Raw genomic sequence first — 17606 nt, 5'->3', positions numbered from 1 at the left:
AGCAAGAAAGAAATTTCAAAGACTGATTCACAGAAACTGCTGAACAGAAGTTCATGAAATTTGATTGAAAGCATTCTGGAATGAATGTCTCAAATGATGCCAATATGTTGTCAGATATGGTGACTATTGCTAAGATAATACAATGGTTTAATTGACTTTGACCAAATTTTATTATTTAATTGAAGGCATTTTGGCAATCAGACAACCCAATTTGTTTTTAAAAAAATGACAGTAGGTTTGTGCTTTTGTATTAGAGTTAATGGCATCATTCAGTCAGGTAAGCAATTTTCAGACCCACTAATCTTCACTTCTGGTTACCAGCTTTAGTCTGATCTGGCTGTAGAGCTTTATCTCTGGAAGGTAGGGTTGTAAATCTCTGTCACTGGAAGGTAGGACTGTAAATCTCTGTCACTGAAAGGTAGGACTGTAAATCTCTGTCACTGGAAGGAAGGGTTGTAAATCTCTGGCTTTGGAAGGTAGGGTTGTAAATCTCTGGCACTGGAAGGTAGGGTTGTAAATCTCTGGCTCTGGAAGGTAGGACTGTAAGGTATAACGGTACCAATTGTTATTCCAGAGACCTCATTGCTAATGTTTTGTGTAATAAATGTACTTTCTAACCAACCTCAGCATGCATGTCATACACTGTCATAGAAAACAATGTTAAACTGTCAGTTTGACAAGGAAAAAACCAGGTACTACATTGCATTTAAGAGAGATAACTCTGCTGGAACTAGACAGGGGTAAGAGTTATCTAGTCACAACAGACACATTGTCAGCCATGTGTACCACATTTTAAAACAAAATCATTAAAACAATACAAAATATGATCTAGATATGAATTAACATAATCTCACATGTTGCCAAGAGGCTCAACTTTTGTTAAAGCCTAACAGAAAGTACAACTCTTACATAATGCACCAATCACAGCTACTGTTGTTGTTTATTTCTGAATACAATCTTCCCACACCTTAAGTTCCGCCAACCTGGGGTTGTACAATTGGTACCGTTATACCATAAAGCACTGGCTCTGGAAAGGACTGTAAAAGCTTTGTGATATTGCCCATGAATGTAATGTACATATTTGAATTGATTGATAATGGAGATGAATAAATCATTTCTGAACCAATTTAAGCCTGAACTAACAGTATTTAAATAAAATAACATTTTTATAAATAGAAAACCTACATGTACTAAATAAATGCTCATCAACCCAAATGGTACAAATGCCTACCATTGATACATGAAATCATTCAGTGTTCAGTTACTCCACAAATGAATATAAATACTGTACTAAAGAAAGTCCCAATCCATTCATTCATACATGGATTTTTTTTCTAGTTTGCACAAAAAGATACTAAATATAATTACAATTTACTGCAAAATATCAAACACCAAACATAAATAGTAAGGTCATCATCCTACCTTGCACACATTACACTGGGTGGTCAGGCTGAGGAAAGTTACCTTTCATGGCTAATCACTATATCTCAAAAGCAGCATTTTGATATGATTACATATTTAATGTTCATGAGTTACCATATGCATGCCTTCATATTTGACTAAATTATGTTGATGAAATAATAACAGTAATTTTCATGAAAAGTAGCATGAAAATGCAAATGAAACCATCATACCTGGCAACCTTCCAGACATAGTTTGGAGATTTTCTGGGATTCAGAACGTGCGTTTCGGTGGATCTAAAGTGGTAGTTGAGGAGATGGGGAGAGAAATTGGGGGAAGTGCACATTGCTGTAAAAGGTGACGTTATACAGTTGAGAATAAGTTATATACTTCTAGAAGTCTCTAGAAAAAGACCAGAAATTCTGATTAAAGATGTTTTCATTGAAGCATTGAATACACTTTTTAAAAAAAGTTGCTAACCACACACCAGGGCCAGCATAATCAAGGCAATACAGCACCCTGTGCGAAACAGACATTAAAATATTTGCTGAGAAGAAAACTCATAAAAAAATTGATGTCAGTTATAACCAAATAAAAAAAATTTCATATGAAGGAAAAAAACAAAACAAATGATTTGTTTTATTTTAGCACCCTTCTCTCTCTTTTTTGCAACCCTTTTCTCCTCTGATTTTGGTGCCCCTTTGAAAATGGCTTCCTCAGTGCTAGCACACTGCTCACACATAGCTTTCACTGGCCCTGCCACACACACATATATATGTGTACATATATAATCACAATCACATGCACATTAAATTAAACTTGTGTATTTAAAATCCATTGGAGAGTAGAGTCGAGTATAACTAGATGCAGGCTTTGCATCTGCTCAAAAGTGTCATTAATTTTCACCTTTGCTTTCATTAGAGGCCTGATTGATCTACTGTTCATACTTCTGAAGATATTGTTGAATAATTTTTTAGTATTGAAAATGATCAATCTGCATTGATGTGATGGAGTGTCAAGCACACAATTATCAAACTAGTTAGAATGTCAAGTCATGGTTACACCTGAGAGTGTTGTTGTTTGTTGTTGTTATTTTGGGGTATACTTCGATGTCTCAGCTCAAGATAGACTGTATATGGCAGCCAATTTAACTGGTGGAGGAAGAATCCATGAAAACCCTGGTAAGAATCACTGACCCATGTGAAGCTACTGGCAGCTCTCTCATATGCCTGCATTAGCCAAGTCAGACACTCGAACCCACACAGACAAGTGAGATGGAGGTGATCGGTAAAGGCGAATGCTTTAGACCACTTGGCCACTTGGGGCTCCATTAAGACAGTAGAACTTTTGTGTGGATAATGGTGTTTATTGCATGTGCAGTGAATACACTTCACCCCTACTTGCTACAGCGCTTCACAAGACTTGTCTCTAGAACAGCAAGCTGTATGAACTGCTGCATGATCACCATGACATTTTTTCATGAGTATAAAGCACAGATTTTAACAGTTTATCCAGGATACAGGTTATGGGTTTATATTGTGGCATCAGCACATGTCTCCCCTCCCTTTGTCTGTCTCCATACGATTTATAAGAAATTACATTTTTATAAAAATAAATGCTATTGGGTAGATTTGGGATAAAAACCCATTTGTTTGCTTGTCACATCATGTTCTGCAGGATAATGGACCTATAGGTTAACTAATCAAAAATACAAAAGTTACACATTTTAAGTAATCAGTAACTGTGTTAGTCATATGAAAGACAAGATTAAAGTTAATGTGACTTATACAAAATCATTCAGAGTTGATGCTGTGCCTTAAATTGGCTGCACAAACTTTGTTGCGGAAAACTGATGTGATCTTACTACTTGTGTTATACGGAAATGTTTTAGCAAAAGTACTGTGTAAATTTACTTCATTTTCAAATCTCATTCACATATTGTCTAATGAATAGGTCATAACAGCGTGCTTTCCTCCATACTTTTTCTTGTAATGACCCTTACATGGCAATATATATTCAACAAATGGAAGCACAATAAAACTTTTATTGTGACTTTAGATTGCTTTGCCATTACTTCCTGCTTTATGCTGAACATGCTGTTGGGATGAGATAATTAGCATCAAATTGGCAAAGGGGTGATAATTTGCAGAAAGCAAGTGGGAGTTGTCAGTAGTATTCTTTTTACTAATATAAATGTTTGCCTGTACCATCAACAGCTGTCTCTGATAAATTTCTACTTTAGAGAATAACAAGGCATTTGACTAATAATTAGTCATTACTGCTAAAGATTAAAGTAATTTGCATCCTGTAAGTATCATTTTGCAGTGATTCTCCACTTCTTGTTTTGATACGTGTATATAAAGGTATGGTATAAGTATTGCTGCATTGATATATCTGATTCAGTTCTTTTTCACCTCTATATGTAAGTTTTATTGAAGAAACGTATTTTAATAGAAATAATTTTATTATGACTTTGCTTTGCTTGGACACTTAGCTGCATAAAAAAGTATCATTTTGTTCATAAAGTTAAATACTACAGGATGAAAGCATAGAATAGAAAATTGTATTTGGGGGCATATAATAATTTGTACATCACCTGTAAAATACTAAATTTTATTCTATTTCTTGCTATTTACAGGATATTGTATCATCTGCAACACACACTTTATACAAAGATACAGGGACACAGGTGATAGGTGGAAGCTGTACCTCACCAGAAGAGTTGTATACCAGCAGTCTTGTTCTACCCTGTTTTACCACATGGCCGAGCAATGTCGACAAGAATGTCACACTCTCCTGTGGCATTAACTATTCTGATGTTTCCAGAAATGTGTATTCTCAAGAGTCAAGGCAAATAAGATATGCAGGTAAATTGATTTCCTCAGGTGGTGTGCTAAGATAATTTTTAACCTTTCCCGTGTCATAATATTATATTGTCTTTACTGAATATCCATAACATATTAACTGCACATATGCTTTAATCCTGCAAATAAACTAATGCTTTATCTCTTATTTGCTTTCTAGATTCATTTTCTCAACCTTATGGGCATAAAACCTTAATTTTGATATCTTATTCAGGTTTGTCATATAAGGTGTCATTGTGCATTAAAGCAGTTGGCTTCAGATAGCATCATTATGGAGTAAAGTGATAACAAATTATTGGCTAAACTAAGTTGCAAAAATGAAACCTAAGTGCATTCCAAAAGACACTGGAGCAGCTGACCCATGCAGGTTGGGAGGTGGGTGGGAGGAGGGGTATGAAAGAAGTGTGGAGAGATGAATGCAGTGACTGATGAAGAGATGGATGGAAATATATATATCTTAAATTTAAAAAAATTTCACCATTTTCTATTGATAAAATGTCAGACTTGTGTGGTATAGGCCCAAATATCACTGATGCATCCACTCCATTTGCGCATGACTGCTTCCGGTTTTGTCACATTATTATTTCCGTCTGTATTGTGTACAGTTTAACACATTAACTGGACTAAGTTTAGCTGTTTTTGTTTTAATTTACCAAATTACATCAGATCATAGAATTAGTTATGTCACTAAAACAGAAAACAATACACAACAGCTAAATTTCTATCATAGATGCAGTACTGTGTCTTGTATTGAGATGATACTCTTTAATGATTTTCAATAATTCAAAGAGCAAGTTTAAATTGGGTCTGTAAAAGTCTTGTATCTTTAGTTTGGTTAAAACTAATATCGTGATATATAAAAACTAATAAAATATCAATAATCTTATATGACCAAGAAATGGATACTCACCGCAATTTTGATGATCCTGGCTGGTTAAGCTTTTCCACCTAATTTTGCTCTCACCAAATCATTTCCTTCATATTCTTCATAATCGCTTCTCTGCACTTCTACTTGCTTAAAAGAAATGATATTGAAAATATTCTCATCTGTACATTCCATGGGAATCCACGCTTTTTGTTCAAGGTTTTTACTTGTTGTAGAATTGTTTGCATGCTCTTTTGTTTGTGGGGAAAAGGAGTCTCCGCTGCTGAAATCTCACATGTGTATTAACCAATCACATCACGTCTTCTTTCACAGTCATGCAATCAGGATAATCGTTGTTTACATATTCTGGTTTTTACAGCAAATTCGCAATCGGTGTTCTAAGTCAACAGAATATGCAGTTTGTGACAGTTACAGATGAAAATGTCAGAACAAAGTCATTGAAAGCTTTTAAAGCAAATCATTGGCCAGAAAATATTTTCCCATACTAATCCAGGTTAAGTACACAAGTATTGAATAAAAGATCTCCATGAACATTTATACAGTATCATATCATTAAAAAAAAATATTTATTTATATTTAACTAATATTGTGAGAAGTTTGTATGATGAATTTTCATGTGAATATAATGATTCGGAAATGTCAAAAACATTTGTTAAGAAATATCTTGGTGGTGCATCAGAGTACTTGAATTCTTCATGAACCAAGTTCATGACATTTCAGGAACTTTAAAGATATAATAATAGTTCATAAAAGTTCATCATTGTGTTCATGAACTTCATGTATGATGGATCAGAATTCATGAAGTGCTCATGAACTTTGTTATGGAGCTTTCATGAACATTTGTTAATGAACTCAAATAATGAACTAATCATGAACATCTGAAGAACAGTAATGCACATTCTTGAACAATTCATGAGTGTCGATGAAGTCATGAATTTATTCTCACAGGGGCAGATACATGTAAAATAATGGTATTAGGACTACCTCCTCGTGTGGACACCAGGTTGAAAGAAATCAATGATCTGATAATTGACCTATGTGTAGACTTCAACCTACAGTACATTCCACAATACACATCATTCTTTCTTCAGAATCAAGATGTCAACTTAAGCCTCTACCAAAGAGTCAATCAAGTTTTTTTTCCTTCTCCTAGCGTGAGAGTTGACAGGTAAGGTGTAAGGTCACTTACATCAAAGCAAACTACAAATCAGCTTTTACGGTATTAGCATAATTTTTTAAAGATTGTTTCTGAAACTTCATTATTGTATTTGAAGATATCAGTAAAACTTAGTGCAGTGGTGCCCATGATTCAACTCCAAGGGATGTACTTCTCAGCGGAATGTACTTCATTCAGCACGTGTTCAAACCTACAATGTACATGCGGTGGTGCCATTATGTAAATATGTTCAGTAGCCTAATTGCAAGCATTGAATTAAAACATTGTTGTTCGCTGTGTTGTCATACTGGGATATAATTTTAATGAGTTAGGTATTTTCAATTTTAGGCAAACTACAAATGTAATTACTGGTGCACTGAGGACCCCGAGTGGCCGAGTGGTCTAAAGCGCTCTCCGTCACGGATCACTGCCATCTCACCTCTGTCTACGTGGGTTCGAGTCTCGGGCTCGGTCAGTGTGGATATGTGAGAAAGCTTGCCAGTAGCTTCTCGTGGGTCGGTGGTTCTTTCCGGGGTTTTCCCGGGTTCTTCCTCCACCATTAATACTGGTCGCCATGTATAGCCTATCTTGTGCTGAAAATGGCGTTAAACCCCATAACAACAACAACAACTGGTGCACTGATGTAAAATGTCCAATACAATAATGCATAAACAAACAATAATTGAGTCAGTTGGGAGAAGTAGTGTTACAGCAATTCACGATTGCTCAATTCTTGTCATTGTTCGATCAAATTATACACAAGTCTAAATTAGGCAGAAACAATAAGAAAACAGAAAATTAAATTACTTTTGAAACAAGTTTATACCATTTCTTTTTAATAATTATACATCCCAAGCCCAAGATAAGTATACATGTACTTTTTGTTAATATAAATTTATTGCATGTAGCTTGTAATGTCTTGGAGTTGTGGGTCAGCTTATATGTGGGTCATGCACTTTTTAGCTTTTTATACCTGTTCAGTTTGTGGGTGGGGTTGGCTTATACGTAAACAGGCTTATACACGAGTATATACAGTAAGTAAAAAAGGAACCACTCAACTACTGAGAAATATTAACATGTATGCCCCCATTTTCAGGCACTATAATGAAGTGTACTGTCTCTACTGTGGAGAAACTGGGCATGTGACACAGGTATGCTTTCACAGCAGGCAGATTGAGTGCTTCAGATGTCATAAATATGGACTTAAACAAAGACTTTGTCCATCAATGTATTATACATATTAGGAAGTTGGCAAAGAGCAGAATGCCAATGCTTCATTTATAAGAAATCTAAATTTACCTAGTGAGACTCTTGACTCTAACTATTCAATGGACACTACTGCAGATGCAAACATTAATGAATTTTCAGGGTCTGTATGTGGCTTTGAAGATGCTAGTATATATGCATGTTATGATGTTCCAGTGTTCTTGATCGTATATGTCTAAAAAAAATAGTACAACAATTATGTTTGTAATCTCTCTCTCTGAGTTTTTTATGTGTTATACGGGTTACTGCATTCAATAATTTTTTAAGTGTTTTTTTTTTAAAGTTGGTTTTGGAAATAATATGAAAATGAAAGAGAAAATGTTACCGCTGTAGAGTTTGTACAGATAAAGGCATGAAATTGACCCCTACCAAGTTGAGTTTACGTCATTGGGGTTTATTCGATCTGTTTAATATGTTAACTAGCAGAGTATTGTGAGGGGTGCCAAAACAAATTATGTCAGCAATAAAATCTATGACAGACTTCCACTAAACTGCATTGCCACTAGACTGGGTGGACTTCCACTTATATATACTCATAGTGGGCACTTAATTTCCTGACCCTCTGTCCATGTCCAATAGATTGAGTGGGCAATCTGTAAACCACGATCTGTAAAACGTGTGTGCACTGTTTGTAACAGACTTTTGATTGCATCCCTTGAGTCAGGTGTGTTCGGGCAGTGGTAGTGGTGGGGTAGGGTTTGGGGAAATTTGTTCTGTATTCATATGAAGAGGACATAACATTTGCAATAAACTGAGGATTTGGGTAGGGTTGGAGTATTTGAGTCAGAGAACATAAAAGAAAATCATGGAGGTTTTGTACTACTGAATAATCCTTGAATGTGGGGGCTTGATTTGTCAAAAGGATGAATTTCTTAAAGTTGGTTTAACCTGGTGAAATGTTTTTAAAAATTTGTTTAAAAACTACCTGAACATTGCCCAAAACTATCTGAATTAATAAATGTTAAATGCTGAATAAGGTAGATAATATTTTTGTTCAGAACGTTTTGTTATTTATATATTTTCAAAAATAATCAAATAAATAAAATGAGGTAAATTTGGGAGAGATCAAATGACATTTATATGTTTTATACTATTAAATGAAATCCTAGAAACCATGTGACAAAAATAAATATTTGTGAATTCATGCTTATGCCCACTCATGAATCTGGGTTATAGAAGAATATACATAACTCATTTAATCTGCATACAGTGTATGCTTGTAAATCAAAATAAAGACTTCTGTGTCTTTGTAAGGTGTAATGAAAATATGACACTTCCAATTCCTATCATTAATATTTGGAGGCATTTGGATGCCTAGAGGTTAAAAATCCAAATACAGCCAAGGGAAAAAGAACTATTCAAAAGGAATACATTATCAAATGAAAACAGTAGTTGGTTTAAAGAATTCTCTAGAAATATGGAAACAGGATGCATGCTTAGAACATGACAATACTATTACAGTTTTTTCAGCTAAGCATTGTAAATGTTATCAGAGACTGTATAACTCAGTGAATTTTCACGTAAGCTTCTGAGAATGTAGCTAAAGTTATTGAATTCATTTCACACACAAATGATTTCAAAACCATTTATATCAGCATACAGAGCAATACTAATTGCTTGATATGTCATGAAAAAGAGTGGTTTACTCATTAGAAAAATTATATCACAAACATACAAAAAGTACAAATATGAACTAGTTTAAAGACAACTAGATGAAACAGATGATGTTTTAAAATGGTAAATTTATCTTTACACTTCAAGATGCTGAGCTATGGACTTCACAATACTGAGCTGAATGAACTATAAATGTATATGCTGTATGGTCCATGAATGGAAAAAATTTGAAAGGTTTCATTGTTAAAGTTGATTTGTGTGATATGATCTTTATTGCCAAGGCAATTTCTTTACTATAACAATAAGCAAGTATAAAGTTTTCAAAAATCTTTTCAGTGAGGACTAATCATATTTGAACTTTGGAGCATGAACCACTTTACGTTTTAGTGAAGGCATTCAAGGGAGTACAAACACAATTCATTGTACATTTTTAGCTGAGGGAAAAGTGCATTGTAAAGAGAAAAGGTACATATTTGTGGAAGTCCTGAAATTTGAGAAGAGCTTGCATTAATCTCCTGGACTGTATGAACCATGACTTGAAAACAGATCAAATGTGTCATTGTTAAAATTGATATGTGTGATATGATCTTTATTGTCAAGGCATCCTAATCACTATTACAATAAGCAAGTATAATCTTTTTAAATATCTTTTCAGTGAGGGTTACTGAAGCAGTTTTACAACAGAACAACCAGAACATAACAGACACACTAAATATAACAGCTGGGGTACCAGTAACCATTACCTGTTTAACGGGGACCAGTAGGCCATCTGCAACAATAGCCTGGTATCTGGGATCTCAGTCAAAGGGCAGTGGAGCCATTTGGAACTTTACTCCCACTCCTACTGACCACAATGGGACATTATATTGCCAAGTGTACAATACTGACCAAAATCTGAAAATTGATTCCAACAAGGCCAGGCTGTATGTCAAAGGTAAATGTAACAATTATTTTTGATGCAGCTCAGATCCATTTACAAGTTTTGCTTCTTAACTCAGAATCTTGCTAAATAAACAAATGTTGCAGTAGCTCAGACCTGTCATGTGAGGTTCACTGGTTCAACACCCATCTGGACCTGTTAGGGTTGGTTGCTTCAGTGTGTCTTTGGGAAAGGAATTTTCCTCCCATTCCCAGAGTATGATAAAGCCAATAATATGTTAAAAGTGCCATTACACCCTCCCCCCAAGAAAACCTTACCAAAAGTTAAATGGATAAAATGAAGCTAAATTGTTTCTTTTTCATATCAAGCTCACAAAATGTTACACTTGCTACTTCCTTTATTTAGAAAAGAAACCTTTTACCATTTACAGGTTGTGTACTCTGTAGTTTTATTAGTTTTGCTGCTATCAAATCTGTCTACAAATTTTACTTCACTACCTAGCGGCTGATGGACTTGAGGAAGCTGCAATAACTCGGTTGGTAGAGCATTGGATTTATAGTCCAAGAGTCACATGTTTGATACCTGCTCAGGCCAGCCTAGGTTGGCTTCCTTGCAGTGTCCTTGGGGAAAGGCAATTACCTTGCATTCCTCAGTGTGATATAGCAATGTCTTAAAAGTGCCATTAAAAGCCAATAAATCTGTATCAATTTATTATTTTCTGTACTTCTCCCAGAAACCACTAGTTTTAGTATCAACCTGTATGAAAACTTCCGCCCTGACTTTAACCAGATTCCAGGTGGAATTTTAAAGTGGATTTCACCTAAAGCCTAGATTCCACTTATTATAAATTTTAGGTGGATTCAGGGCGGATTCAGGGTGGAATATGGCCTCAAATATGCAAATTACTCCGTCTATTATTAGGAGGAATGTTGATTCCGCCTACTAGGTGGAATTTGTTTATTCTGTTTACTAGGCGGAATCTGTTTATTCCGCTTATTTAGCCTAGATTCCCCTTATCATCACTTTTGGGCAGATTCAGGGTGGAATATAGCTCAAAATATGCAAATTACTGTTACTAGGCGGAATCTTTACTTCTGCCTAATTAGATGGAAATACCTGCAGAAACCCCATCCAATAATGAAAATGTCAAGGCAGATTTCAGACAGGTTTTTTAAGCAATTTCTGCCTAAACTATAAAAAATATACTTCAGATTTATATTAAACTGCCTAATGATTTTTAGACAATATTGGGAATCAATGATAAATATTCACCGTAATATTTAAAATGGATCATAAATTTTATTTTGACAGGTAATATCAAATAAGATTTAGGTTTTTCTTGTCCTGACCAGCAATGCCATTTTCTTTCTTGCATACAAAATCTAATCCATGATGGCATCACTTAAGTATTTTTCATTTCACTTAAAAATTTGGTGAGATTTCACAATATTTTGACCAAAACTTTCATTGAAATTATGTTGAGGTCTCGCTAAAATTTCTCTGAAATGTTTGTGAGTTTTCACAACAAATTTGACTAAAACTTTTGTAAGATTTTACTAAAATTTTGATCATTATATAGTATTTTACTGAAGTTTCAGACATTTCAGTAGGTTTCAAATTAATAATGGATATGAATTAAACAGGACTTTATTGTTGTTGTTGTTGTTGTGGGGTTTAATGCCATTTTTCAGCACGATAGGCTATACATGGCGACCAGTATTAATGGTGGAGGAAGAACCCGGAAAACCCCGGAAAGAACCACCGACCCACGAGAAGCTACTGGCAAGCTTTCTCACATGCCCCAGGACTTTATTAACCAAGGTGATATTTAAGTGTGCATGAAAACAATTATATTGATGTTGTAATTATATGACATCCAAGGCAAGAGAAATGAGAGTTAATAATAATAATAATTATAATAAGGACTTTATTTAGAGAAGGTAATTCAATTAGTTACATAACTAATCTACCTTGAGGCCTTCTATCTGTGATGTACAATATATACAGTATATACAACATGATATGAAGTATCTGACACTAAATAATTATGTGGTTTTAAAAATCAAAGTATCATGCCTTGAACATATGCACAGGCATCTGTGAACACATAAACATTATATAAAATATAAAATATTAATCTGCATTGAAAAATTCAGCCATGAAAATAATGCAAAATTACAGAAAAGCATCCATTTGAGACATTGATTATGAGAAGAAGAAAAGCTAGGTGCCTGCCTTATGTCACTTGTACTGTAGACTGGATTTTTGATTGCACGAACTATGATGCTGTTGTGGTCTCTTGAATTAGTCCTTGTTCCATAAGCAGCCATGACAAACGTTTATCATGATATAATTGCTCTTATTTTCCACTGAATTCTAACACACCTAGAATATTTTGATAATAAACACAATAATGCCTCGTGATATTGAAAGTAGATTATACTTTTCAGCCAAGAAAATTCCGCAAAGATATGACTATCTTTGATAGACATAGATATCTGGCAACTATTCCCACCAGTGATCTACACATTGTCCCTCCTTAAATTCTGAAGTTAATCAGTTTGGAGTTGTATAACTTCGAAATCATCCTGATTCCTGATTCAATTCCTTGTCCTATTTAGCACGTTAGCCTCTACTGTAAAGCTCTTTATGGCACAAAAAGTAAAATGCTTGTACTGGCATTCAGTTTTCATACAGACTGACCAATTATATTTCCATTGACTTTGCATTCAAGCTATTCTCATTGCTTCTCATTTTTCAAATGGTTATTCAATCTCGTATCCCGCTCGAAAATTCGAATTGCCATGTTTAGCAAACATGCTCATGTCCATCAGTTTCTGTTACGCAACGATTCATTGGGGAATTACAAAATTGTGACCAATCAGAAAGCTTTATACAATGATCCTGTGTTAAACAATAAATGGAACAAATACTTACTTGAAAGCTCATTGCAGAATGGGACTGGATAGAGCATTATTTAAAAAAAGGTTTTGGAGATGATATTAAAAAATGGGTCCATATCAAGGAAATTCAGGTTAGGAGAAAAGCGAAATTCTGTTTTAAAACGGAAAACAAGATGAAAACTTGTTTGAGGGCAGTTAAATCCAATTGAAGTTAAACAAAAATACAGCAACAACAAATTTGAAAAAGAAATTTAACAAGGAAAGATGTGGAAAGAAGTTATAAATTGGGCCCAAAATAAACAATAAAATTACAGCTATCAGAAACAGGAAATATAAATGCTACTGAAAATCATTCAAATTGTACAAGAAACAATAAACGTTATTATTTCTTATTGATATTTTTATTGAAATGTCAGTGATATTACAATCACAAAATATCACTATATTTTCAGTCATTTAACTTTACAGACACACAAAAGCCAAGTCCTAATTCTGCCTTATTTAACTGATGTAAATGACTAAGTTCTTCATTCCGCCTAGATGTTGGTTAGAAAATAAACAAAGCCCAGATTCCTCCTTTCTTATATTATAGATGCCAGTGACTAAGTTCCTAATTCCACCTAGATGGTGGGTGGAGAATCAACCAAGTCCAAAATTATGCCTAAAGATGTATTATATAGCAGGAATTTGACAGAAGTCCATCTTAGAGTTAGACGGACTCTAGATGGATTCATCTTTGACTTCTCCAATTGTCCATGTCTGCCTTTGTATTAACCAGATTTTTAACATTTTAGGCAGATTCCGCCTGAAGTCTGCTTAAGTTCCAGGTGGAATCCGCCTAATTATTTTGTATGGGAAGATGGAAGCTGTACTGAAATCTTTACCACTTAACTCATTAACCCCTGGAGGTTTTTGTCATTTTTGCCCAAGATGTGAGTAGGAAACACATTTTGGGGTCTATTTCTGAATACATCCTAATACATTGACTTCCAAGAGATTTCCCGTTAACCTAATGACTGTTTGTGTTAGAATCATTGTTTTTCATTGGCTATTTCATTTGTGCATGAGCAGAAGGGTAAAAGTTGGAGTTCTTTTTTTGGGGGGGATAGAAAAAAAATCGAGTCCAAAAAATTAGATTTTTCCCTCTGTATTTTGTAGTGCAGCTAGAGTTTCCTGATTGTTTGGTATAATTGTAGAGCTACAGTTGTCTGCCTTTCTATAACACCACCCACTTTAGTGTATCGTACATGACCTTGACACTACAGAGCTCGGCAGTAGGCTAATAATTTCTGATGCGTAAATGTGGCGCCAGGGGTTAATGAGTTAATAAGGATTTTGGAAATTTTTTACAAAATTGTCAAGGAATGACTAAATTTGTAATTTATGTGCAATGTCGATGCATAAGTGATGAAATACGCAATGAATATTCAGATTCGGTGACATCATCAATGAGTTAAAGGATATAAATCTGGCATGTACATTTGTCCCTTGTAAGATTTTTTAGTTTACTATGTGTAATTATCATGCTTTCCATGCAGTAAGGTATACTCTTGCATCCGCAGATTTCTGCTAGTTTTAATTATAAATAAAACCGAGATATATTTATCTGTCATACAAGTGTATGGTATTGCCCTACATCAACATGGACTTGGTACCATTTTGTTTTTGATCCAGATCAGAATTAAATTATGTCTTGGAGGATTTTGACTTTGATCTAGGTACATGCGTAATGTTGAGTTAGTCTTGCATCTGATTGGCTGGTTGTGTTTGCTAAATGACAACTGATTTAATGAGGTTAATACCTCTTTGAAGGCTATATGTTCTGTTTAAATTTTGATCAGACTTGGAATCTGCAGTACAGTTGCAATGGAGTACAAGTTGTAAGAAATGTACTTGCTTCCTGTTGGGTTGAATTCATTCACATCATTAAACATATTATATGCAGCTCTCTTATTCTTGCTGGAAATAAATATAATTTTTTGTGGGTGAGGTCTAGTCTATGACAGTTGTTTTTAGCATGATGTTTTCATGGAGTATATTGTTGCTTGGTACAGCAAATTTACCCCTGAGAAATAGAGTCTTCAGTCTCTATGTTGAATTGTTTTGATATTTTAGTCTGGAATACTTTAAATTCTCTCTGATGCATATGCACAAAGAGCCATTAGCTGTTACTGAATAAGTCACTTAAGAGAATTGTGTTTCTTGATTTTCAAAATAGACAATAAAGTACAATAACTGCAGATCAGATAACATCTTGAGGTTCTAGATCATTGAAAAAATTCCCTTTATAGAAAATATAACAAGATGTTCATTTTGTAGATGCTGTGTAACATACAGTTTGATTTTCCATGTTATTAATGAAAAGTGAAGATGTAATATGGGCACATCACTATACATATTACTTTTAATTCATATTTTGTATTATGTAGAGCTTTATTCTAGTCAATGTCTAAATTATTCTGCATGAACAGAGAAAAATGAAATTAATTGAAATCTCCATACTGGTTATAACCATAGTTATAGCTTCATTTAGCAGTAATAATTATAAATTTGTAAATTGTTTATATTAAAATTGTACTACATTACATCACAGAATTTTATCATGATGCCATACTTTCTCTGTATACTTCACAAACTGTTAAGTTTTTTCTGATGACATAAGTATTTTACAACTCTTTTAGTGCCCATTGATTCAGTACAACTAAGGAATGGCACAGCATTAATTTTGAATGAGGGACAATTGGCTGTAATTGTTTGCGAGACTGGTGCATGCCGACCAAGTGCTGCCATCTATTGGATGAAGAGTGGCACTAACATCACTGACTCTCCTTCTGGTGTTACTGTAATTAATCAAGGCAATGATCTGTTTGTTAGTAGGGGAACTCTGAATTACACAGGGCAAAAAGTGGACAATGGAAAAAGTTTGACCTGCGGAGCATACAATGGATTGGATAGTGGCCAGACTTCAGGGAACTTGACTATCACCATTTACTGTAAGTTAAGCAGTTGTATTTCAGTAAATATGTAATATAATTTTAAAATAATGAAATAGCTATGTTCCAACATTCTATTTTATATTTGGGTTTTTTTGTTTTGCAGTTACCTTAAATACGTAATGCTCTGCACAATCTTTAGATGAATAATGTTTGTAACTTTCTACTGCACATTTCAGATATAAATTATAATAGCCAGGGATTTGAATGTTTATAAGCTTCAGTCTGAATTCTAATTAAACAACAGTGATTAGGCATGGGCATTTGGAACTTAGTGAAAGAGCAAAATCTAGCAGCAAGCAAGTTGGCAACATGAGAAAAAGTTTTTATTCCACAAAACCACACTAAAAGTGACCTTCTAGTAGGAATAACTTTTTAATTCATACATTATTTAATAATAATAATAATAATATTTAGTTTTTTTTATATAAAAAAGGTACAATCTGTGGTTCAGAATATTCATTTACAGGGGCAAAACATTTTCCCATAAGGAAGCAGCATGCAGAGTCCTGTGAATTTATTAGGATCAAAAGCTTAATCACTGACCTGATTGAGAATTGTTTTATTGCACTACATTTAGGCAACTTGAGGATTTGAGTGAGGTCAAGCCTGAAAATTAACTGTTGAAAAACAATGGGATTAAAGATCAATGATAGCAACAGATGAGAAGGTTTTCTTTGATATGAGGGTACTTTGGTTTGTATAAAAGTCGGCAGGCATGACAGAACAACAGTTAGAAGCAGCCAAATGCCGGCTGTGAGGTTTGTCATAGTAGTTAGGTGTGTAACCTCATTTTATAATGGATTGAAGCAGTCATGATATCTCATAGAAAAAAATATATGGAACTAAATGGAATCGCTTTTCCCCGAATTGCATATAATTAAGTTACGGAAGCCAGATTTTAAACAAATAAGTACCACACATGTCAATAAAGGAATAGCAGATCTAGTTAGTTATCAAACAGCCTATGATATACAATATTAGTAAAAATTCACTAAACTTAACATGATTATGTGCAGCAATGTGTTGTGTAATTAGTTAATAGAATTTATATCTTGGAGATGGCTTATTAGCATAAGAACAAAATAAACAAATCAGAATGCTCAGGAACATCATTATCTACGTCCACTATAAATCTAAAAGATGTTTTAAAGATAGGAATAAAGACAAAATAAATGAATCTGTTTAAAAGTAGTATTCACTCCTATGGTTGGATAGAGCCTAGTTTATAAAGCCCAACCACGAGTTCAGTTCATACAAGAAACAGAAACAGGTTAGATATGATTAAATAATATAAGTCAGCAGGAATAAATACATCAAAATTGGAGTATTATTTCAGATGTGATAGATATATTAGATGACCAAATACAATGTCTAAAATTTATTATTGAGTCTTCTATAATGTTTAGTTGGGCCATCTTGAAACTATTCTAAGACTTGCAACTTCTCCTACAGAATGGATTGCCACATTTGCATATATTTTAGCTGAAAGACTGCTAAATGAGTTCTGATTGACCATGAATGAAGTCATACCCAATTTGTCATCCAGTATTACCACTGCAACAGCTAAGTTTGAAAATATTATTATCATTATAGAACATTAAAGATGGTTTCAACACTTGGCTTTAAAAAAAGACATGGCC

The 17606-nt window shown here is 34.2% G+C and overlaps 1 protein-coding gene across 1 annotated transcript in view; it reads left to right on the top strand.

Moving 5' to 3' along the window:
- Nucleotides 1-259: 259 nt before the first annotated feature.
- LOC149772830 (nephrin-like) overlaps nucleotides 260-17606 on the top strand; it is a 130656-nt gene continuing 113309 nt past the window's right edge. Inside the window, exons 1-4 of the mRNA XM_089947230.1 lie at nucleotides 260-277; nucleotides 4040-4268; nucleotides 9843-10121; nucleotides 15652-15963. Of these exons, the coding sequence (XP_089803356.1) occupies nucleotides 260-277; nucleotides 4040-4268; nucleotides 9843-10121; nucleotides 15652-15963 (838 nt within the window). The remainder of the gene's footprint in view (nucleotides 278-4039; nucleotides 4269-9842; nucleotides 10122-15651; nucleotides 15964-17606) is intronic.

The sequence above is a fragment of the Sinohyriopsis cumingii genome, unplaced genomic scaffold (assembly GCF_028554795.1).
Source record: "Sinohyriopsis cumingii isolate HCF-2022 unplaced genomic scaffold, ASM2855479v2 utg001110l, whole genome shotgun sequence".
Taxonomy (NCBI): domain Eukaryota; kingdom Metazoa; phylum Mollusca; class Bivalvia; order Unionida; family Unionidae; genus Sinohyriopsis; species Sinohyriopsis cumingii.
Note: the sequence above shows the minus strand (reverse complement) of the source record. Positions and strands in the feature narration are given on the sequence as shown.